The sequence below is a fragment of the Hypanus sabinus genome, chromosome 9 (assembly GCF_030144855.1).
Source record: "Hypanus sabinus isolate sHypSab1 chromosome 9, sHypSab1.hap1, whole genome shotgun sequence".
In the NCBI taxonomy this organism is placed as follows: domain Eukaryota; kingdom Metazoa; phylum Chordata; class Chondrichthyes; order Myliobatiformes; family Dasyatidae; genus Hypanus; species Hypanus sabinus.
The window spans coordinates 57,568,991-57,592,940 of record NC_082714.1 but is presented as its reverse complement, the minus strand read 5'-3'; the positions used below and the strand labels follow the sequence as shown (position 1 = coordinate 57,592,940).

General features: G+C 39.7%; 1 protein-coding gene across 3 annotated transcripts in view; it reads right to left on the bottom strand.

The window, feature by feature from the left end:
• Positions 1–23,950, bottom strand: part of lmf1 (lipase maturation factor 1) — a 649,165-nt gene that overhangs the window by 53,918 nt on the left and 571,297 nt on the right. For all 3 annotated transcript variants that reach the window (XM_059979755.1, XM_059979757.1, XM_059979756.1), the window contains exon 7: positions 23,544–23,727. In XM_059979755.1, the coding sequence (XP_059835738.1) occupies positions 23,544–23,727 (184 nt within the window). The remainder of the gene's footprint in view (positions 1–23,543; positions 23,728–23,950) is intronic.

The following is a 23,950-nucleotide window of genomic DNA, read 5'->3' as shown; positions in this document are numbered from 1 at the left end:
ATTATTCAGCCCATAGAGTCTTCTCTGCCATTCAATCATGACTGTTTTTCTCCATCCCATCCTCCTGCCTTTTCTCCAATCAGGAACATATCAATCTCTGTCTTAAATACACTCAATGATGCCTCTACATCCATCTGTGGTAATAAACTCGACAAGTTCACCACATCCTGACTGAAGAAATTCCTCTTCATCCCAATTTTAAAATCTATGATGGTGCTTCACAACGACCCCTTAAAGCTCATCTGCAGAAACAGCTTAATTTATACCTTTAATGTCTCTCTTTTCCCTTTTCAAAATGGATGCGGTCCTTTCAGAGAATGTGACCCAGAGTCACACTCAGATAGGACCCGAGGCTCCAGACTGGCTGATTTTTGAAATCCCAAGTACAAGTCCCAGAAGGCGAGTGTACCTTCTGGGGTTCTGAGGCTTCGCAGTCCTGCAGATGAGCTGATTCTAAGGCGGTGAATCACAGGAGGAAAAGGAACATCAGGAATAGCGGATTGGCTGTTGGGTGCTCTGTACTTGGTGGACTTCTCTCTCTCTCTATTTCTATCTCTCTCTCCATCTCCCTCCAAAAGAAGAAACATAAATAATACTCATAAAAAATAAAAAAACAATTAATATTGAGAACATGACATGAAAGAATCCTTGAAACTGAGTCTATACATTGCGGGATCCATTCAGTTCTGGAGCAAGTGAATTTCAGTGAAGTTATCCCCTCTGGTTCAAGACCCTGATGCTTGAGAGGTAATAATTGTTCCTGAACCTGGCAATGTGAGTCCTGAGGATACCTTCTTCCTGACAGCAGCAGCAAGAAGAGAGCTTGACCTAGGTGGTAGGCGTCTCTGATGATGGATGCTGCCTTCCTGCGACAAAGTACCATGCAGTTGTGATCAGTAGTGGGGAGGGTTTACCTGTGATATACTGGGCCATGTCCACTATTTTTATAGGATCTTCCATTCAAGGGATGGATCAGTACTTGGAGCTATGATGTTCCGACCATTACAGAGACTTGAACAGCTCAGGGGCAGGAATGGCTACTTAGAGTGTCAGGTTTTAGATGTTTCAGAAAGGACAGGGAGGGGGGCAAAAAGGTGGGGGCATGGCACTGCTGATCAGCTGCAGAAAAGGAGCAAGTCATGGAGGGATTGTCTACTGAGTCTCTGTGAGTGGAAGTTAAAAATAGGAAGGATTCAATAACTTTACTGTTTTATATAGACCACCCTATGGTAATAGGGACATCAAAGAGCAGACAGGGAGACAGACTCTGGAATAGTGCAATAATAATAGGGTTGTCGCGATGGGAGATTTTAATTTTCCTAATATTGATTGGTATCTCCAAAAAGCACGGGGTCTAGATGGGGTGGAGTTTGTTACGTGTGTTCAGGAAGGTTCTCTGACACAATATGTAGATAAGCCTACAAGAGGCGAGGCTGAATTTGATCTGCTATTGGGAAATGAACCAGGTCAGATGTCAGGCTTTCAAAGGGAGATCATTTTGGAGATAGTGATGACAAGTCTATCTCCTTTACCATATCATTGGAGAGGAATTAGAAAAGACACGTCAGGAAAATGTTTAATTGGAGTAAGGGGAAATATGAAGCTATCAGGCAGGAACTTGAAGCATAATTTGGGAACAGATGTTCTCAGGGAAATGGACAGCAAAAATGTGGCAAATCTTCAGGGGATATTTGTGTGGCATTCTGCATAGCTATGTTCCAATGAGACAGGGAAAGGATGGTAGGGTACAGGAACCCTGGTGTATAAAGGCTGTTGAAAATCTAGTCAAGAAGAAAAGCCTACAAAAGGTTCAAAAAACTAGGTAAGGATAGCGATCTAAAAAATTATAAGGCTAGCGAAAAGGAGCTTAAGAATGAAAATTAGGAGAGCCAGAAGGGGCCATGAGAAGGTCTTGGCAAGCAGGATTAAAGAAAACCCCAAGGCATTCTACAAGTATGTGAAGAGCAAGAGGATAAGATATGAGAGAATAGGACCAAACAAGTGTGACAGTGGAAAAGTGTATGGAACCAAAGGGGGTAGTGTTGGTATTTAATGAATACTTTGCTCCATTATTCACTACGGAAAAGGACGTTGGTGATTGTAGGGATGACTTACAGCGGACTGAAAAGCATGAGCATATAGACATTAAGAAAGAGGATGCACTGGAGCTTTTGGAAAGCATCGTTGGATAAGTCACTGGGACTGGACGAGATGTACCGTGGCTACTGTGGGAGGTAAGGGAGGAGATTGCTGATTCTCTAGCAATAATCATTGCATGATCAATGGGGATGGGAGAGGTTCTGGAGGACTGGAGGGTTGCAGATGTTGTTTCCTTATTCAAGAAAGGGAGTAGAGATAGCCCAGGAAAGTGAGTCTTACTTCAGTGGTTGGTAAATTGATGAAGAAGATCCTGAGAGGCAGGATTTAAGAACATTTGGAGACCCATAATATGATTAGGAATAGTCAGCATGGCTTGGTCAAAGGCAATCGTGCCTTACAAGCCTGATTGAATTTTTTGAGGATGTGACTAAACACATTGATGAAAGTAGAGCAGTAGATGTAGTGTGTATGGATTTCAGCAAGGCATTTGATAAGGTACCCCATGCAAGGCTTATTGAGAAAGTAATGAGGCATGGTATCCAAGAGCACCTTGTTATGTGGATTCAGAATTGGCTTGCCAACAGAAGGCAAAGAGTGGCTATAGATGGGTTATATTCAGCATGGAGACCAGTGGTGTGCCTCAGGGATCTGTCTGGGACACTTTCTCTTTGTGATTTTTATAAACGACCTGGATGAGTATGTAGAGGGATGGGTTAGTAAATTTGCTGATAACACAAAGGTTGACGGTGTTGTGGATAGTGTGGAGGGCTGTCAGAAGTTACAGCGGGACATGAGAGGATGCAAAACTGGGCTGAGAAGTGTCAGATGGAGTTCAACCCAGATAAGTTTGAGGTGTTTCTATTTGGTAGGTCAAATATGATGGCAGAATATAGTATTAATGGTAAGACTCTTGGCAGTGTGGAAGATCAGAGGGATCTTGGGATCCGAGTCCATAGGACACCCAAAGTTGCTGCAGATTGACTCTGTGGTTAAGAAGGCATATGGTGTATTGGCCTTTATCAACAGTGGGATTGAGTTCAACAGCCAAGAGGTAATGAGGTAATGTTATGGCTATATAGGACCCTGATCAGACCCCACTTGGAGTACTGTGCTCAGTTCTGGTCACCTCACTGCAGGAAGGATGTGGAAACTATAGAAAGGGTGCAGAAGAGATTTACAAGAATGTTCCCTGGATTGGGGCGGAGGCCTTATGAGAACAGATTGAGTGAATTTGGCCTTTTCTCCTTGGAGCAAAGGAAGAGTCTCTTGGATAAGTACATGGAGCTTAGTAAAATAGAGGGCTATAAGTGACCCTAGAGAATTTCTAATGTAAGTCCCTGTTCAACATAGCATTGTGGGCTGAAGGGCCTGTATTGTGATGCAGACAGTCAATATACTCTCCACCACACATCTGTAGAAGTTTGTCAAAGTTCTAGGTGTCATGTGGAATCTTCATAAACACTTCAGGAAGTAGAAGCACCACCATGCTTTTTTTTCATAATTGCACTTACGTGCTGGACTGAGGACAAGTTCTCTAAAATGATAACACTAAGAAATTTAAAGTTGCTGACCTTCTCCACCTCTGATCCCAATGAGGACTGGCTCAATAAAGGCATAGACTACAAAATCAGGGAAGTTGCATTGAACACTTATGAAACAATAAAATGGAATACTGTATTTTGCTCTGCTCATCAGATTACAGAAAGTATGTGGAAGTATTAGAGAGGTCCAGAAAATATTTATGAGAAGCATTTCTGGGATGAAGGAATACAGCTACAGGGACAGATTAGAGAGGCTGGAACAGTTTTCTTTGAAGACTGTAAGAAGTTTCAATTGAAGTATATAAAAAGATAAGGAGTCTGCACTCAGTAGATTGTGGAAGCCTGTTGGTGGGGTATCGTGGACTAGAGGTCACAGATACTAAATAAAGGGAAAGGAAATTAAGAATGGCATGCCGAAATACTTTTTGATGCAGCATGTGTTTGGAATCTGGAATGCACTGCCTTCAGATGTGGTGAAGGCAGGTTCCATGTGGTTTTCATGAGGATATTGGATAAATACATGGTGAGAAAAATTTGCAAGGCTACTGGGCAAATGCAGAGAGACTTTTCTTCTGACTGAAATCATTCTATGATTCTATTCCCTATTGTATATACCTAAAATACACTGCTCAAACGGAAGGACCAATAAATGTTAATTAAAATTTGGCAGATTCCATGCTTCACGATGGGTTTGATGTTCCACTCCACTGAATTACAGTCTGAGTGATGATGATGAAAGGTTAATGTCTGAACACATTAGTTTAGATTGACAATTAAAGATTACATCAAAGGACAGCTGTTTGAGAAATTTTTCATCAAGTGTACTCAAAAAGCTGAAAAATATAAAGGTCATAAACACCACTTGGCTTGAATCCAACACCTTAACCTTCAGTATGAATTCTATAAAATAACCTTAACAACCCACTGCAGATGAGTCTTCTTCCAAAGTTCACATTCAAAATGTTTTTGCAAAAGAAAATTTCAATCAACCACTAAACGAACGATCAAAGGTGTGGTTGAAATTCCACTGCTGATGCCATGACTTTCCCTTTATCATTAAGCTTATTGGCCAAAGGAATTCTATCCACAAAGTATTCTGTCGTAAAATACAACACAAGTGAAAAATGAACAGAGCATCTGTTTGAAAAGAAAAGGAGTTGATGAGGAACATTGACTGGAAGTTCAAGTACATAATGCTGTCTTTTTTCAGCACCATGCAACTGAGTTGACTTTCTTGGAATGAAATGTAATGAAAGATCTCTCCAACATTCCTGAATGCTAGTCACCCTTGTGCTATTGTTGGGATTTCCATATTATTCATGCACGGGATAATGCCATTGCAGTGCAGTGCTTACTTTGAAGTATTGCCTGGAAACAAAGAACATGTTGCCCATGGACACTCGCAGAGCAACTAATGTCAGCAGCACAACACTGGAATGGGAACCCTATGAGCCACGCCTCCTTAACCATATTTCATTCCTCAGAACCCCTTTCCACACTACCTGGATTTGTTTCCTTTTGCTCCAATCTCACTCTCCATTCCTTGAGGTTCAAGCTTGATATTTCCACACCGAGTCCTCCTGCCCACATTTCCAATCCTGCTGTCACTCCAAGACAGACTCTGATATCCATAGTGAACCAGCCACAGACTGACACAGATTGGTCTTGGCTGATCTAAATAATTCCTAAACTGCACTGCTGGCCATCCTTTGTGTCCATCCTGTCCCAGAGACACATTTCTAAGTGTCTAATTAATCAAAGCTCATTCAGTACGCTCAACTGTACAACTGTACCTTAGGTACAATTAAGCTTGTATAGAGATCTCACATCTAGGACGTTTGATTGCACCACAGTTCAACTGCTGTGTGGCTACACTAAAAGCTCCTGGCCCATCTGTACCCCATCTCAAGGTGGGACATCCATCTGGACAAACTACACCCATCTCAAGCAACTTCTTATTTGTTGAATTAGAAATAAATTCAATTTCTTGCTAAATGGTTTAATTAACGGGTGATGTCATACCCTAAGGGACACAACCTCATTCTTTTTCACTGCTATAACAATTACTATTTTAAAATGATCTAGTGATTTCCTAGCATATATGAGAAATAGACTTCTCTTGGGTTCCCGAGCTGGGTACAGGTATCACATTTCACGAGTGTTTTGATGACAAGCTCTGCCATCTCCATCAGGGATGACGCCTGGACATGTCTCGTCCAGGGGTATCCATATCCCGGTTGTCCATCCCTCCCGATTGATTCATCCTCATCCAATCAGGTTTCCTCTGTCCCACCTTGTTTACAATTGAATTCCAGTTCTTACTTAGAACAAGATCTTCATCTTCGTTAATTTTTTTTCCTCTAGTTTTATTTCAATGGGTTCCTTCACCAGGCAGTCCACAAACCATTGGCACAGTATAGTAGTTCTGTGCCATCAAAGTGATTCCTATGCCTTTACGAATGCAGTGTTCTGCTACCACCAATTTCAATGGGTAACCCAAACAGATACACCACCTGTGCTCCTTGATGAAGTTTTCCACCATGTGTCCCATCTGGCCAACATATGCTACTCTGCATTCACAGGGAATCCTATAACACCAGCCGTCCTGAATGGCAGGTTATCTTTGACCTGCATAAGCTGTGATTTTAGCTTCTTTACATGTTTGTGGATGGTATTAATTGAGAAATTCTTCAAGATTCTGGTGATCCTTCCAGAAACCGTGGAAATATAGGGAAGAAAGGCAGTAGCGACAGGTTCCTCCAGCAGTGTTCGGTTTCCTGGTTCTTCTATTGGCCCTTTTAAGGACCCAACTGATTCCCTTCACTTTGTAGTCATTCTGTAGGAATGTCATGCATAATAACTATTTATGTAGCATCTTTAATGGGACAAAAATATCTTGGGATCCTACACCTAGCGGTTATGATGAGCAATGTGTAGGAGATATCAGGGAAGATGACCATAATAAAGAAAGAGACAGACTTTGAGAAGTGAAGACACTTAAATTGCAATTTGGTTTATTATTGTAAGATGCTTTGAGGTACAGTGAAAAGCTCTGTTTTGCCTGCCATCCATATCGATCACTTCATCACATCAGTGCATTGAGATAGTACATGGGAAAACAATTATGGAATGTAGAACATAATGCTATAGTTACAAAGTGCAGTGCAGGATGACAAAAAGGTACAAGGCCATTACGTGTTAGATTGTGAGGTCAAGAGTTCATCTTATACTAGCAGATTGTTCAATAGTCTTATAAAACAGGATAGAAAATATATTTGGGAGGTAGCTTAGGGTTTTCGTGAATGAACACAATTCCATGTGGAGCAATTCTATGAAAAGAGCAAGATGTGCAACTTTATTAGTTTGCTATACCGCAGGAGGAAATTGAAAAGTGAAGAGGAAATCACAGACAATCTACCTTATCATTGAATTACTGAAATGTTTAGTACAGAATGAGACCATATCACCCATTATGTCTAAATCAGTTGAAAACAGATTGTGTAGTTTAACTGAATTTTTCATTCTTAACAATAAAACCAGAGAAATCACTTCCTGAGGACCATCGAGAAAACTTTTTTTTATTATTTTAACCAATAAAACTTTATATTAGCAATAAATCTCAATTATATAGGACTTCCATTTTGCTTAAAGACTGCTATACAGGGCTAACTGAATGGACATTGAACCCATGAACACTACCTCACTACTTTTTTTATTTCCTATTCTTTGGACTACTTACCTTATTTAACTATTTAATATACAGTGACTATAAAAGTATTTCCCCCCCCCCCCTTAAGTTCATGTTTTATTGTTTTATGACTGAATCTCAGTGGATTTAATTTGGCTTTTTTTTTACAATGATCAACAGAAAAAGTCTCTTCCATATCAAAGTGAAAACAGATCTCTATAAATGATCTAAATTAATTACAAATATAAAACACAAAATAATTAATTGCATAAGTATTCACCCCCTTCAAGTCAGTATTTAACAAATGCACCTTTGACAGCAATTACAGCCTTGAGTCCATGTGGATAGGTCTCTATTAGCTTTGCACATCTGGACAATGCAATATTTCCCCATTCTTCTTCACAAAACTGCTCAAGCTCTGTCAGATCGCATGGGGATCATGAGTGAAAAGCCCTTTTCAAGTCCAGTCACTAATCCTCATTTTGATTGAGGTCTAGACTCTGACTTGGCCACTCCAGGACATTAATTTGTTGTTTTTAAGCAATTCCTGTGTAGCTTTGGCTTTATTCTTGGCCTTTTCTACTTGGAGTGATGGAGGATCAGAGGTGACCTGATAGAGATGCACAAGACGATGAGAGGCATTGATCGTGTGGATAGTCAGGAGCTTTTTCCCAGGGCTGAAGTAGCTAGCATGAGAGGGCACAGTTTTATGGTGCTTGGCAGTATGTACAGAGGAGATGTCAGGGTTAAGTTTTTTTATGCAAAGAGTGGTGAGTGCATGGAATGGGCTGCCGGTGATAGTGGTGGAGGCGGATACGATAAGGTCTTCTAAGAGACTCCTGGATAGGTACATGGAGCTTAGAAAAATAGAGGGCTATGGGTAACCCTAGGTAATTTCTAAAGGAAGTACATGCTCAGCACAGCAGTGTGGGCCGAAGGGCCTGTATTGTGCTGCAGTTTTTCTATGTCATTGTCTTGCTGGAAAACAAATCTTCTACAAAGTCACAGTTTTTCTTGCAAACTGCATCAGATTTTCCTCCAGGATTTCCATGTATTTTACCCTTTACCTTCACAAGCCTTCCAAGGCTTGCTGCAGTGATGCATCCCTACATGCATCCAGCTACTACTGTGCTTCACTATAGGGTTAGTGTGTTTTTAATGATGTGTGGTGCTTGGCTTATGCCCATCATTGCGTTTAGTCTGATGGCCAAAAAGCTCAATTTTGGTTTCACCAAACCAAAGTACCTTCTTCCAACTGACTTCAGAATCTTCCACATGCTTTCTGGTAAACTCTAGCTGAGACTTAATGTGAGTCTTTTTCAACAGTGGCTTCCTGTTTGTCACTTTTCCATAAAGCAGTGACTGGTGAAGCACCCAGGCATCAGTTGTTGTAAGTGCAGTCTCTCCCGTCTCAGCCGCTGAATCTTGTAACTCCTCCAGAGTTGTCATAGGTCTCTTGGTGGTTTCCCTCACTAGTCACCTTCTTGCACGGTCACCCATTTTTTGAGGATGACCTGCTCTTGGCAGATTTACAGCTGAGCCATATTTTTTCCATGTCTTGAAGATTGACTATACTCCAAGGGATATTCAGAGACTTTTCTTGTATCAATCCCCTAACTTTTGTTTTTCAATAATCTTTTGCCTTCATGGAGCAGTTTCTGCCAGGATACTGACTCATCAATAGTTGGACTTTCCAATATAGATGCATTTTTACTACAATCAGTTGAAACATCTTGACAGCACACAGGTCTCCAAAAACAGATCTCCATTTAACTAATTATGTGACTTCTAAAACCAATTGGCTGTACCAGTGTGTCATACCAGACTTGGTACGTCATATTAAAGGGGGGATGTGAATACTTAAGCAATCAATTATTTTATGTTTTATATTTATAATTAATTTAGCTCACTTTGATCTGTTTCTACTTTAACACAAAAGAGTCTTTTTCATTTATCAGTATCAAAAAAGCCAAATTAAATCCACTGTGATTCAGTGCTGTTTAACAATAAAACATGAAAACTTCCAGGGGAGGTGATATTAAACCAAATTCTGATTAACTGAACTTGAATTTTTTTAAAAATAACAATTGAAAAAATTCATTCTCTTAGAATAGAACAGAATTTTATTGTCATTGCTCATGACAACGAGATTGTGGTGCTATTCAAGTCCAAGCAAAAACAGATATTTACAATGTATGCAGTACGGCTTAATTTAAAAAAAATCCCATATTTACGTGCAACAAGTGACTTTAATAGTCCATAACACTCAAAAGCCATTGGCAAGCCTGTGTGTGGCACTATTCAGCTGCACAACAACCTCAGGAAGAAGCCGTTTTTCTGTCTTACTGTCTTGGCAAGATGTTTCTCTATCTCCTATCAGGTGGCAAGAAATTGATCAGCCAATGTCCAGAATGGAATGGGTCCTTAATGATGTTACAAACATGCCGTTAGTATTGACAGCTGTGGATTGTCTCCAGGTGTTGGCGCGTGGCCAAGTGGTTAAGGCTTTGGACTGGCAATCTGAAGGTCATTAGTTTGAGCCCCAGCGGAGGCAGCATGTGTGTTCTTGAGCAAGCCATTTAACCACACACTGCTCCTGCACGTTTATAGCCCAGTAGCGGCGGTTGGTGCAGTATGGACAAGACGAGACAGATCCAGTAGTTGAGTCCCAATAATGTGCTGAACCATCCTAATTACCTGTTGGAGTACTTTGTGATATGTCTACCACATCTTGGGGATTGGGTATGACAGTTGCTGCTTTGAAGCATGTCAAAACCATAGCCTGGGACAGTGAGAGGTTGTAAATACCTGGCTTGTATTTACAACTGGTCAGTGGAGTTTCTGAGGACTCATTCAGGTACGCCATTGGATCAAATGTAGAGGATTATGCTGCTCTACATTACGGAGTTAATGCTCACTTCATGTATGTTTAGTTTTGACATAGTTCCTCCATCCGATGTTAAGGTCCTCATCAGTTGTTCCTTATATTCCTTATCAAAGCAAGCAAAGAATTAGTTTATCTCTTCAGCTTGTTTGGTCTCACCATCAGCAGAGCAGGAGAGCTTTCCACTGAATCTGAGATAGATCTGATGTCTTCCCAAACACATCAGGGATCATTGGTATTATAGAAATATGTCTCAATCTGTATTTATGTCAATACTTGGTGATCTTGATGCCTTTCTTCAGATTCAATCTAGCCTCACTGTATGCTTTGACATCACTGGATCCGAAAGCAGATTCATGAGCTTTGAGCAGGTTCTATACCTCGTTGTTCATCTGGTTTGGGAATACCTGGATGTTTTTGGTGGTGATGACATTGTCTACACAAAGCTCGATGCAATGCATAACACGCCAATCTTTTTGGAAGTGATGAGGTCTTATGTCACTGTGCCAAGTTGAAATGAATTATGCGCACTCCCTCCAAAATGCTTTTCGACTGCTGTCCCCAGTTACTTGTCCACATTTAAACCCTGCAACTGAGTCCAGTAAATTTAAAAAGATCTCCTCACAATATTCAACAACAATGTTTACCCAGTACTGTTAATACCCCAGTTTGCTATGGTATTCCAACTATAATTTTTGTGTGTTTTCACATTTTGAGCTTCTATTTCCATGTTTCAAGACAATTATACATTCCTACCTGTGTGAGGTTTTTTTTGTTCTTCAATCCACGTAGATCATCCATTGACCTGCTGACATAACTTATGCTGTTTCCCAACAAGTGAAATACTCCAGGAGGAAAATACATGACTAATTTTTCCACTGTTCAGCAAAGATCATTCAGTTGTGCTTCATATATTCACTTAGAGTTGATACAAATTGCATTTCTTGGGCAGTTAGGCTCTGAAGGGTTTCACTGGTATAAAAACTGGCATAGAACATTTTGGATTGTTGCATATAATTTTTATAGTGTTTTTTTTTAATTTGTAAATAGCTTTATTATTGTGACATGTACTGAGGTACAGTGAAAAACTTTATTTTGCTTGCCTTCCATACAGATTATTTCATCCCATCATTGCATTGAAGTAGTACAAGGGAAATAATTATATAATGCTAAATATAGAGTTACAGTAGTTAGCACAATGCAGTGTATCAGACAATAGGTACAAGGTCATAATAAGGTAGATTGTGAGGTCAAGAGTCCACCTTATCGTACTAGAGGAATGTTCAATAGTCTTACAGTGGGGTAGGAAATATTCTTGAGCTTTGTTGAACGTGCTTTTAGGCTTTTCTATCTTCTAAAACAAGAGAAAATCCACAGATGCTGAAAATCAAAGCAACACACACAGAACATTGGAGGAATTCAGCAGGCCAGCCAGCATCTACAGAAAAAGTAAACAGTCATCATTTCAGGCTGAGGCCCTTCATCTGGACTGGGAAAAAGAGTGAGAAATCAGAGTAAGAAGGCGGCGGGAGGGGAGGAGGTACTAGGTGGTAGATGATAGGTGGAACCAGGAGAGGAGGAGGGGTGAAATAGAGAGGTGAGTAGTCGATCGGTGAAAGTGATAAAGAGCCGGAGAAGGGGGAATCTGATAGGAGAGGACAAAAGGCTATGGAAGAAAGGGATGTTGGAGGAGCACCAGAAGGAGATGATAGGCAGGTAAGGAGATAAGGTGAGAGACAGAAATGAGAATAGGGAATGGTGGGGGTGGGGAGCGGGGTACAATTACCAGAGTTCAAGAAATTGGTGTTCATGCCATCAGGTTGGAGTTTACTGAGACAGGACATTAGGTATTGCTTCTCCAACCCTTGTGTGGTTTCATCGCAGCAGTAGAGGAGGCCAAAGACTGACATGTCAGAATGGGAATGAGAAGTAGAATTGAAATGGGTGGCCACTGGGACCTTTACTATTTCATTAATCAGGGCAATAGCTCTACTCAGACCTCTACTTCCTTAGACCAGCTGTTTCATAGAAGCAACTTTTGTATTCAAGATGTTTAATATAGAGCTTATTAAGTTTTCCTTCAAACCAGAAGAAGAAGAAAACCACTACTAGATGGTCCTGTTGAAGGACCCTGGCCCAAAATGATGAAAGTTTATTCTTCTCCATACGTACTGCTCGACTTGCTGCTAAAAACTTCCAGGATTTTGTGTGTGTTACATGTGGAGGAGTCCCTGTGGTTGTCAATTACACCAGGAACCTATGTTAGAAAGCATTACGTATTCTTGACAACCACTCGACATTGTGTTGTTAAGATTGAAAGAATGACAAGAGGTCTTAAAGAATGAAAATGAAACATAGATAAAGGACAGAAACAGGAACAGGAAAAATAAAATAAAGATAATGCAGACTAGCAGCAAGAAATAAAAACTGCTGAGCGGTTACAGATGAGCAATCACATCCAAGATATTAGTCTTGAAGGCTTCTTGAACTAATAAGCAAGAACATGCTATGGTAGAGAATAGAACTCTAGATGTTTGAATATTTTCTCTGGAGCAACAGAATCAAGGTATTGTGACCATAATGTACTGTATATCACTTGTTGTACTTAAAGAAATCTTTAAGTTCAAGTTCAATTGTCATTCAACCATTCACATGAATACAGCCAAACGAAACAGCATTCCTCTGGGGCCAAGGTGCAAAACACATAACCAACAGCGATACACAGCACACATAATTAGATATCAGATAAACAGTTACAAAAAGATAATATAGTCCAAATCCTTGAGAGTCATTGCCTGTAGAATGACGGAGCATAGGATTTTGCCCTGAAGCCATGCTTTAGCAAAAACAAGCACCTCAATGCGCTAATGCAGCCAAGAAAGATGCAATCCAACTTGTCTTCCAGCAACACTGTTCCCTCTAAACTGCGCAGGTGCACGGGTATGCAGTAACTGAAATGCTCCAGCGCACATCCACCTTGTCGCCACACAGCTGCAATTTTCTTTTATATAATGTTTTGTAAAAGTGCCAAGCATTTTTCAGGCAGTGTAAAAATCTCCTGCTCAGAGCAATGATTGGCCCACGCAGCTTTATAAAATAAATTAAAGGGAATGTTGTCAAGTGAAAACTGGAGAGCTGCACCCCTGAGAGGGACCGGCAGCGAATGGAGGAGCCAGCGCTGATAGGAGGGGCCAATGCCGATTGGAGGAACCAGCGCCGATGAGAGGGGCCGATGCCGATGCCCACTGTGCCGCTGTCTCTAGTGTCTCCTCCCCCAGGCAGCTGCAACTTAGTCTGGTCCAAATTGCCACCAAGGCCAAGCAGCCCCCCTGCTATTCCAATTTGCATACAGCTGCCTAAATTCAGATTATTTCACAGGCACAGCTTGGTTACTTTCCAGAAATGAACAAATGGATGAGCTAACCAAGATCCTTTTAAATATATTTGTTTTTTTTCTGCATGCTGGAACTATTCACACTTACTGCCAACTCCTGAATGCCTTTGAGAAGGTAATCATGAGCTGTCTTTTGACCTAGCAACAACGAAGGAAAGGTATTATATTACAAGTCAGGATGGTGTGTGATTTAGAGGGATACCGGAGGTGGTCATATTCCCATAAGTCTAAAACCCATGACCTTTTGAATGGTAGCAGTCATGGTTTTGGGAGGTTCTAATGAAGCAGCACAGGTAAGTAATGGCAGTGGAATTTGCAGATGTTTTATGTGCTTATAAACTGCACTACAGCTTCAGTAGCACCAGCACACAGCACTTCACATTTAGGGACAGCCAGTATTTTTCCCAGCATTCCCTTCTCAAGTCCTCACTAGAGAGGGATTGATGCCATATTTTATATATTGGGACAGTATTCTTACAGATGTGATGGTGTATTCAGCTGGTACCGATGGTCCAGAGAAGCTCATGAGTGTGAAGTTTCTAACTGCCAGAGGTGTTGGACATTGACAAGGAAATAAAACAGGAAGTTCTAGAAATTCTCATGAAAGATAATCAACTTGAAGCATTAACCCTTGTTTCTCTCTACCCGCAGATACTACTCGACCTGATGAAGTTTTCCTGAATACATCCAGCATCTGCAGTTTTTGCATTTGTGTACCAAAGAATCAATTGAGAATATTCATATACAAGTCACAATTATGCTGACATGGAAAAAGAAGTTACAAATTGTTTTAATTAGTAACTTAGAACAGGCCTCAATGGGTCTCAGTGGAGCAAAGGGGCAAATAATGAAAAACATTTCTTGCATTTGAATTTTTGAACAAAAGTAAAAGAAAAAAATCTTTGAGGTATTTAATGTAATGTCAGGAAGATGCTATTAAATTCCCATGGCTGAGGAGCACTGAACTTCAGATTGATGAGAAGCTCATCAAATCTTTTGCAAGCTGAACCTGAGCAGGTCCTTTAGCACTGACTGGTCCATGTGTGGAGCAAAATCCCATCAACAAATAGACACGTGGTGGTACAAGTGATTTAAAGTGGATCTCTAAGAACTATGCTAATCACTCAGAAAAAAAATCTGCAGCTTCAAATATCTCAATCATTCAACACAGGGTTTGTTCTAACGTTCCATCCATGTGTACAAGGAGAGTTTCATTTGAAGTAATAGGGGTTACATGGCTAGGAAGATAATATTGTACCAAAGTAGGAGTGTCATCAGGATGATGAGCAAAAAGTAGGCTTTAACCTCAAATAATTCAAAGGTTGGATAGGGAGCAAGTACAGAATCAGCTGAGAGATTTGGCGTGGATAGTGTGGATGTCAGATCTTCTGGTTATATGTGCCTGTGAACATGAACAACTATGCAGAACTAATGGTTTTGGGTTATGTTGCTACATTGGGAAGTTTATTTAGCTGAGATGAGTAGTGCAGCACAGCCTTGGAAGGACCATTTTATGATCAGATGGAGGACTATAAATTGAAAGTCAACGCAGCAGTGTAGAAATAGGAATCGAAATGGCCTGAAAGGAAGTGAAGATTTCACACTGAAAGGAAACACCAACTAAAGGGAAATTTAAACTGCAAACTACCATTTCCTCATTACCTTCATAAACTTAGCATTAACATACTAAATTAGTTTAGCACTTAACATTATTGTAACATTGGGAAAGGTCACTACCAATTTGGATGCTGTAATTGGTTAACTAACTAATTAAATCACTTCTGAAATCAAGAAAGAATATTCCTTTAATTACCTCAGGACTCCCAGACAAGTTAAGGGTATGAGATCTAAGATAGTGAGCAGTAAAGATGTCAGGAAGGACAGGCAGGTGATGGGGCAAATTTGCAGCCATTGGGATGAGTTGCAGTGCAATCAAAGCAAAATGTACCAAATACTGGACTTAGGGTGTTATACTTAAATGCACGGAGCATAAGGAATAAGGCGGATGATCTTGTCATTCAGCTACAGATTGGCAGGTATGGTGTTGTGGTCATCACTGAGACGTGGCTAAAGGATGCATGTCTCTGGGAGATGAACATCCAAGGATACACGGTGTATCGGATAGATAGGCAGGTAGGCAGAGAGGGTGGCATGGATTTATTGGTAAGAAATGACATTAGGTCATTAGAAAGAGGTGGCATAGGATTGGAAGGTACAGAATCTTTACGGGTTGAGCTTAGAAATTGCAGGGGTAAAAGGACCCTGATGGTGGTTATATACAGGCCTCCTAACAGTTGCAGTGATGTGGACTACAAATTACAAAAGGAAATAGAAAAGGCTTGCCGGAAGGGCAATGTTATGATAATTGTGGGGGGTTTTAACATGTGAGTGGATTGGGAAAATCAGGTTGCCATTGGATCTCAAGAGAGAAAATTTGTAGAATGTCTACAAGATGGCTTTTTAGAACAGCTTGTTGTTGAGCCCACTAGGGGATCGGTTGTACTGGATTGGGTATTGTGTAATGAATCAGAGGTGATTAGAGAGATGGAAGTGAAGGAAACCTTAGGAGGCAGTGATCATAATATGATTGAGTTCATTGTGAAATTTGAGAAAGAGAAGCTGAAATCCGATGTGTCGATATTTCAGTGGAGTAAAGGAAATTACAGTGGCATGAGAAAGGAACTGGCCAAAGTTGACTGGAAAGGGACACTAGCAGGAGGAACAGCAGAACAGCAGTGGCTGAAGTTTATGCGAGAAGTGAGGAAGGTACAAGATAGATATATACCAAAAAAGAAGAAATTTTCAAATGGAAAAAGGATGCAACCGTGGCTGACAAGAGAAGTCAAAGCCAAAGTAAAAACAAAGGAGAGGGCAATACAAGGAAGCAAAAATTAGTGGGAAGACAGAAGATTGGGAAGTTTTTAAAAGCTTACAAAAGGAAACTAAGAAGGTCATTAAGAGGGAGAAGATGAACTATGAAAGGAAGCTAGCAAATAATATCATAGAGGATACTAAAAGCTTTTTCAAGTATATAAAGAGTAAAAGACAGGTAGGGTAGATATAGAACCCATTGAAAATTATGCTGGAGAAATTGTAATGGGAGATGAGATGGCGGAGGAACTGAATGATTATTTTGCATCAGTCTTCACTGAGGAAGACATCAGCAGTATACTGGACACTCAAGGGCGTCAGGGAAGAGAAGTGTGCGCAGATACAATTACAACAGAGAAAGTACTCAGGAAGCTGAATAGTCTAACGGTAGATAAATCTCCCAGACAAGATGGAATGCACTCTCGTGTTCTGAAGGAAGTAGCTGTGGAGATTGTGGAGGCATCAGCAATGACCTTTCAAAAGTCTATAGATTCTGGCATGGTTCCGGAGGACTGGAAGATTGCAAATGTCACTCCGCTATTTAAGAAGGGGGCAAGGAAGCAAAAAGGTAGTTATAGACCTGTTAGCTTGACATCGGTGGTTGGGAAGTTGTTGGAGTTGATTGTCAAGGATGAGGTTATGGAGTACCTGGAGGCACGTGACAAGATAGGCAGAACTCAGCATGGATTCCTTAAAGAAAAATCCTGCCTGACAAACCTATTGCAATTTTTTGAGGAAATTATAAGTAGGCTAGACAACGGAGATGCAGTGGATGTTGTGTATTTGGATTTTCAGAAGGCCTTTGACAAGGTGCCACACATGAGGCTGCTAAACAAGATAAGAGCCCATGGAATTACAGGAAAGTTATATACGTGGATAGAGTGTTGGCTGATTGGCAGGAAATAGTGAGTGGGAATAAAGGGATCCCATTCTGGTTGGCTGCCGGTTACCAGTGGTGTTCCACAGGGGTCCGTGTTGGGGCCGCTTCTTTTTACGTTGTACATCAATGATTTGAATTATGGAATAGATGGCTTTGTGGCTAAGTTTGCTGATGATACAAAGATAGGTGGAGGGGCTAGTAGCGCTGAGGAAACAGAGAGTCTGCAGAGAGACTTGGATAGATTGGGAGAATGGGCAAAAGAAGTGGCAAATGAAATACAATGTTGGAAAGTGTATGGTCATGTACTTTGGTAGAAGAAATAAATGGGCAGAATATTATTTAATTCGGGAGAGAATTCAAAGTTCTGAGATGCAATGGGACGTGGGAGACCTCGTGCAGGATACCCTTAAGGTTAACTTCCAGGTTGAGTCGGTGGTGAAGAGGGCGAATGCAACAATGGCATTCATTTCTAGAGGAATAGAGTACAGGAGCAGGGAGGTGATGTTGAGACTCTAAGGCACTGTTAAGGCCTCACTTGAAGTACTGTGTGCAGTTTTGGGCTCCTTATTTAAGAAAGGATGTGCTGGTGTTGGAGAGGGTTCAGAGAAGATTCAACTAGAATGATTCAGGAATGAGAGGGTTAACATATAACGAATATTTGACCGCTCTTATACTGTACTCCTTGGAGTTTAGAAGAATGAGGGGGGACCTCATAGAAATATTTCAAATGTTGAGAGCCATGGACAGAGTAGATGTGGTAAAGTTTTTTCCCATGGTGAGGGAGTCTAGTACGAGAGGGCATGATTTAAGGATTGAAGGGTGCCCATTCATTGCAGAGATGCAAAGAAATTTTTTTAGCCAGAGGGTGCTAAATCTGTGGAATTTGTTGCCACGGGTGGCAGTGGAGGCCAAGTCATTGGGTATATTTAAGGCAGAGATTGATAGGTATCTGAGTAGCCAGGGCAGCAAAGGTTATGGTGAGAAGGCGAGGGAGTGGGACTAAATGGGAGAATGGATCAGCTCATGATAAGATGGTGCAGCAGACTCAATGGGCCGAATGGCCAACTTCTGCTCCTTAGTCTTACGGTCTTATGGAAATACAAGAGGAAGTTGGACAGATTTGGTTTGCTTTCTCTGCAGCATCAGAGAATGAGAGGAGACCTTTTATAGAAGTTTATAAAATTAGAGGTGGTATAAATAGGGTAAGGAATTAGAATCTTTATTCCAGTGTAGAACTGTTAAATACTAGAGAGGACATTCATATAAGGTGAGAGGGGAAAAGTTAAGGGAAACGTCTTTTTTACATAAAATGCCTAAAATGCACTGGCAGGTATACTAGCAGAAGCAAATATGATAGTGGTGCTTAGGAGACTTTTCGATACATAGTTACAAGACTATATAGGCAGTCTACGTAGGGAATGGAGTGGTATGGATCAGATGGAGGCAGAGAAATTTAATTTGGAAACATGTTTAACACAGACATTGTGGGCCGAAGGGCTTGTTCTTGTGTGTATTGCTCGGTTTTACACTATATTTTATTTTTGTTTAAGTCACAGAAGAACATTAGGGAAAGGGAGAGGTTGAAGCCTGATTAATGTTATGAAATGTGTTAAGGTTATGAAAACGTCATATGTAGGGAATAACTACAAACTGTTTAAAATCATTTGCAATTCTAAAAGTAAACTTAAACTTGCAAAGAAATATTAATGATGCTTTAATCATTACCCACCTTGGATTATTTTATTAAAACATAATAAAACAAGTGACTCGCAAGGCAGATTCTAAGGCAATCACTTAGCATGTTCTTCTTTACGAATAGCAGCTGGTTACAGTAACCTTTGTAAACCGGTTTCTAATGCAGCAGCTAAAAATGACCAGTCAGGTGCCAAGCAGAGTTTAAAGAAAAACACTGTCTGATTTTGAGGAAGTGAAAGAATTATTTCCTCCCCTTGCGTACCACCTGAATTCCTACACATTGCCAGGTACGCACCAGCATATAGACCCATCAGCTGTTCAAAATTACATGAAGTTACCATTACCAAACTGGCAGAAAGTATATTACAGGATTCAAAAGAATCTCGAGTGAAAGTCAAAAATGTTATCCAAAAGATTTTTCTTATTACTTATTTCTTATTACTACAGACTATTGTCCTCACTCTAGTGAAATGTTCCAGGACTACCCACATTAGAAGATTTGCTCATTTTTCCCTTCTTGATGAGATTATTCATGATGAGATTGCTCACTCCCGTCATAGAGATTGTTTCCTCCCCTGCAGAGACTCTCACTCTCTCGCACAGATTGCTCATTTCCCCCACAAAGATCACTCACTCCTTCCACAGTGATAACTTACATCACACAGCTATTACTCAAAATCTCTACAATGTGATTACTCATTCCCTCTGCTGAGCAATTATTCATTCCCTCTACAATGAGGTTATTCCAGCTTCCTTCAGCATCCATTTAATATAATCATGAACACCACTTTATGTTCCAACTTTCTGTTTCAATCTGCCAGCAAATGCCTGGTTAATTTCAATTCACAGCATGACATTTCATTACATTTGAAATCCTGATTGTAGCTTGGTTAAGTTTGAACCCCAGAATAATTTAAAAATTTTTGTCCATCACAGATTAGATTTTAATCCACTAATTAATTTTTTGGTTAAATTTCAGCATATCATCCTGTCCAATTGGGGTTTAATTAAATGCAAATCTGTCAAGTAATCTTTAATGAAATTCCAACTAGCCCAATGACCTTTGGTTAAATCCTCACCGACTGGCTAAATCTGATGAAATTTAAATTTAGAAATTAACACTTAAGTCTATTTTCAATTTGATGACAGATGTTTGGTTATATTCTAAGCTGTTGACTGATGTTTGATAATATCTCACCCGATTAACTGATATTTGGTTAAGTCCCAACCTGTTCACAGATATTTGGTTGAATTTCAAACGGCTGACTGATGTTGGGTTAACTGTGCAACACCACTCCCCACCCCCACTTCACTGATGGATACTTGGTTAAATTAAAACTTCTTGACTGACATTTGATTGAACTTCAACCACCTGACACACTCTTGACTAAGTTCAAAACTCCTGACTAGCATTTGGTTAAATTCCAGTCTACTGTCTGACAGTGATTAAATCCTAACCTACCAATGAACATCCAACCTGTGGAGTGACGTGTGATCAAATCACATCCACTGGACTAATGCTTGTATGAATTACAATCTGCAGATTGAAATTGGTTAAATTTCCATGTACTTTTGGCTAAATTACAACCTGTTGACTTACCCTTGATTAAAGTCCAATCTGCCAACTAACCTTTGGTGAAATTTCCACCTGCCAATTGATGATTAATTAATTATCAATCTGTTAATGCATGTTTGGTTCAACTATAATCTGTTGCATCATGGTTATGTGAATTCCAGCTGACATCTGGCTAAATCCCATCCTCTGAGTGTAATTTATTTAAGTTCATCCCACCGACAGCCATTTGGTTAAATCCAGCCTTTCAGTTGATGCTTGGTCAAATTCCAAATTCTTTACTGGCAAATGTTGTTGACTAACACCTGATTAAATTACGTCAATTGACATTTGGTTACATTCTCAAATGTGAATGATATTTGCCAACTGGCATTTCATTCAAACACAACATGGCAATACATTTATTTAAGTTCCAATCTTCCAAATGGAATCAGAAGTAGTTCTAATCTGCTAAACCACTATCTCATTAAATTCCAACGTACCTACTGATATTGCTAATAGCAACCTACCATGGGATACTTATATTCCAAACATCTGATTTACAGTCTAACCTCATGAGTGGCATTTAGTTAAATTCTAGATTTCCAAATAACAATTGAACTCCAATCTGTTTGCTGGCGTTTGGTAAAATTCCAACCTCCGGACTGATGTTTCGTTAATTTCTATTATGTCTACTGAGGTCTGGTTAAATACCAATCTACCAGCTGACATTTAGTTCAATCTCCCGAATTGCATTTGATTAACTTTCAGCCTGTGCTGATTAATGTACAATGAACTTCTGATACATCTCTAACAAAGGAGATGTAAGGTGTTCCTGCCCTCCACTAGCCTGCAGATCACCCTTGGGCAAGGTGTAGCACCTGCTTAGCCCCCCCCCCCCCCAAATCATATGAATCCATGGGAGCAGTAGTGGATGGTCGTGTGAGCACCTAGTTCATATCACAAGTCTTGGATATGTGACCACTAATGCCAGGCAGACAATCTCTGAAAAGCATTGATAATAGCTGAGTCACCCATCTTGTGAAGATACTGCCCAGAAGAAGGCAATTGTAAACCACTTCTGTAGAAAAATTTGACAAGAACTATCATGGTCATGAGACCATGATTGACTACATCATATGACATGGCACATAATAATGATGATGATAATTAATTCAGAACCTCATAAATTTTCATCAATATGACTTGCTGATGAGAACTTAAAAAACAGTGATTACTCATTTTATTTATGGAATTTTGCTAAAAGATATTGATTCTGGGTTTTTGATTTACAAATCTATTTTATATAATTACTACATAACAAATAGCATGCAAGACTCTGCTCATAGGAATACAAGGTACCAAAATGCCCAGAATGTATTTTCATTAATTTTCAACTGTTTCCTGAATGAAATCTTCCAAGAGTGCATCCCTTTGCTAAACAAAGGAAAAGTTATAAATGAAGTTTAAACATAAAGTGGATTCTGGTTAATTGGTACACATTGGGACTGGTTCATTATGGCCCATTCATGTGGCTGCTCCAATTAGCTGAAGTTTCATGAAAATAGTTAAAAAGGTATAAAAAAGACAGTAAACTACCATTTAACTGAGTAACAAATTATGTATTTTGATACCAAAGTTAACATTTAAGATCACTGTCAATACCCTCAAGTTCTTCGTAGGTCCTAAGTTGTTGAAATAGTGAAATCATTTAATTTTCACTTCCGGGCATTCTGGCATTTCCAGGTCTGAATGCTTGAAACCACAGAGAGGAAAACAGTTCTGAATTGTCTTACTGTTTATTTCTTGCCCACTATCAATGACAAAAATCATTGCTTTTGAACACAAACACACGCAACTGAAGCAATTTAGATACCGTTTGCTCTAAGAACAGCGTGGTATCTAATGGCCACATAATGTTCACGTGATTGACACTACTTGGAAAATGTTCGGCAACAGTCTCCTGCCCCAATTAAGTGGTATTTTGTCCTAAATGAAGGCAATTCCAGCTATTTTCTCAATTTCTTATTGCTCTTTATGAATTGCCCCAAATAAGTGTTTAACCAATGGCCCAATAAACTGGAATCCACTGTACTTTACTAACATATTAACTTTTCATAAATGTATGATTGACACAATTTTCTATCTCCATTTGCACTCAAATAAAAAAATAATACTGCAGATGTTGTAAGTCTGAAATAAAAACAAATATTGATGACAAAGGATCTTGGACTTGAAATGGTAGCATGGCTTCTCTTTCCACAGATACTGCTTATCCTGCTGAGTGTTTCTCTTTTTTATTCCATTCCCATTTACTTCAATCTACATGATTTTTTTTTCAAGCACATATTTCATGTTATTTTTGCAGAGCATTTTATTTTTAGCATCTTTTGCAGTGCACTTTATTTTAGCATCTAGCATTTTAGCATCAATTACAATAAATCTTGCTATCATACGGATGCGGACATTCTGTCAAAGCAAACCATTGTGCTTTGCCCTCAAGAAGACAGTGCTTAGCAGTCTTCTTGCATCAGTGCAGTTCTTCCCGTGAGGTGCTATACTAGGTGTGTCAGGATTAAGAACCAGCATCAATAAAGGAACAGTCGGGCTAGATGAGTACTCTGCTTTATATGCTTCTATAAAGACTGCAGTTCTGAGATTTTGAAGACAAACATAATGGACATCACATCAAGATGCAACATTTTGCACTTATACTGTCATTTCACATTGTTTTCTCTATTTATCTGTTCATTCAGCATAACTATGGAACATATCCTGGTATTCTATTAAACAACTTAAACTTTTACAGATAATCTAAAGTTGACGATAAATGAAGTTCTTGGTCTGGAATAGAACAAACCATATTAGCCAGTCCAGACAAAACTAGCATGGACTAACAACGTAAGAAGTTAGTATTGATGAAAAATAAAACACTTACCTGGAATGCAGCAAACCACATTAGCCAGTCGAGACGGTAATGGTACGGACTAATAACACAGGGTCTCCGCTTTAGATTGCCAGGTTTACACTTGAATTCATATTCCTCCCACAAGGCACTGGAATCTTTTGGATCCACATTCATTGTTCCCTGAATTATGACCTCAGTCCGTTCCTTTGTAATACTGAGAAAATAAAAATACAATAAAAAATTTACAAAAGACATTTTTTCTCTAAGCTTGAAACATCCATGTTGTAAAGTTATCACCTTTAAAGTATATTTTATATCTAATTTACAGCCCAGAAACAAACCATTTAATTCAGATGGTCTCAATGCTTCATGTGAGACTCATCTTATCAGTCAATTCTGTTTCTTCTTTGTATATGCATCAGTTTTCCTTAAATGCC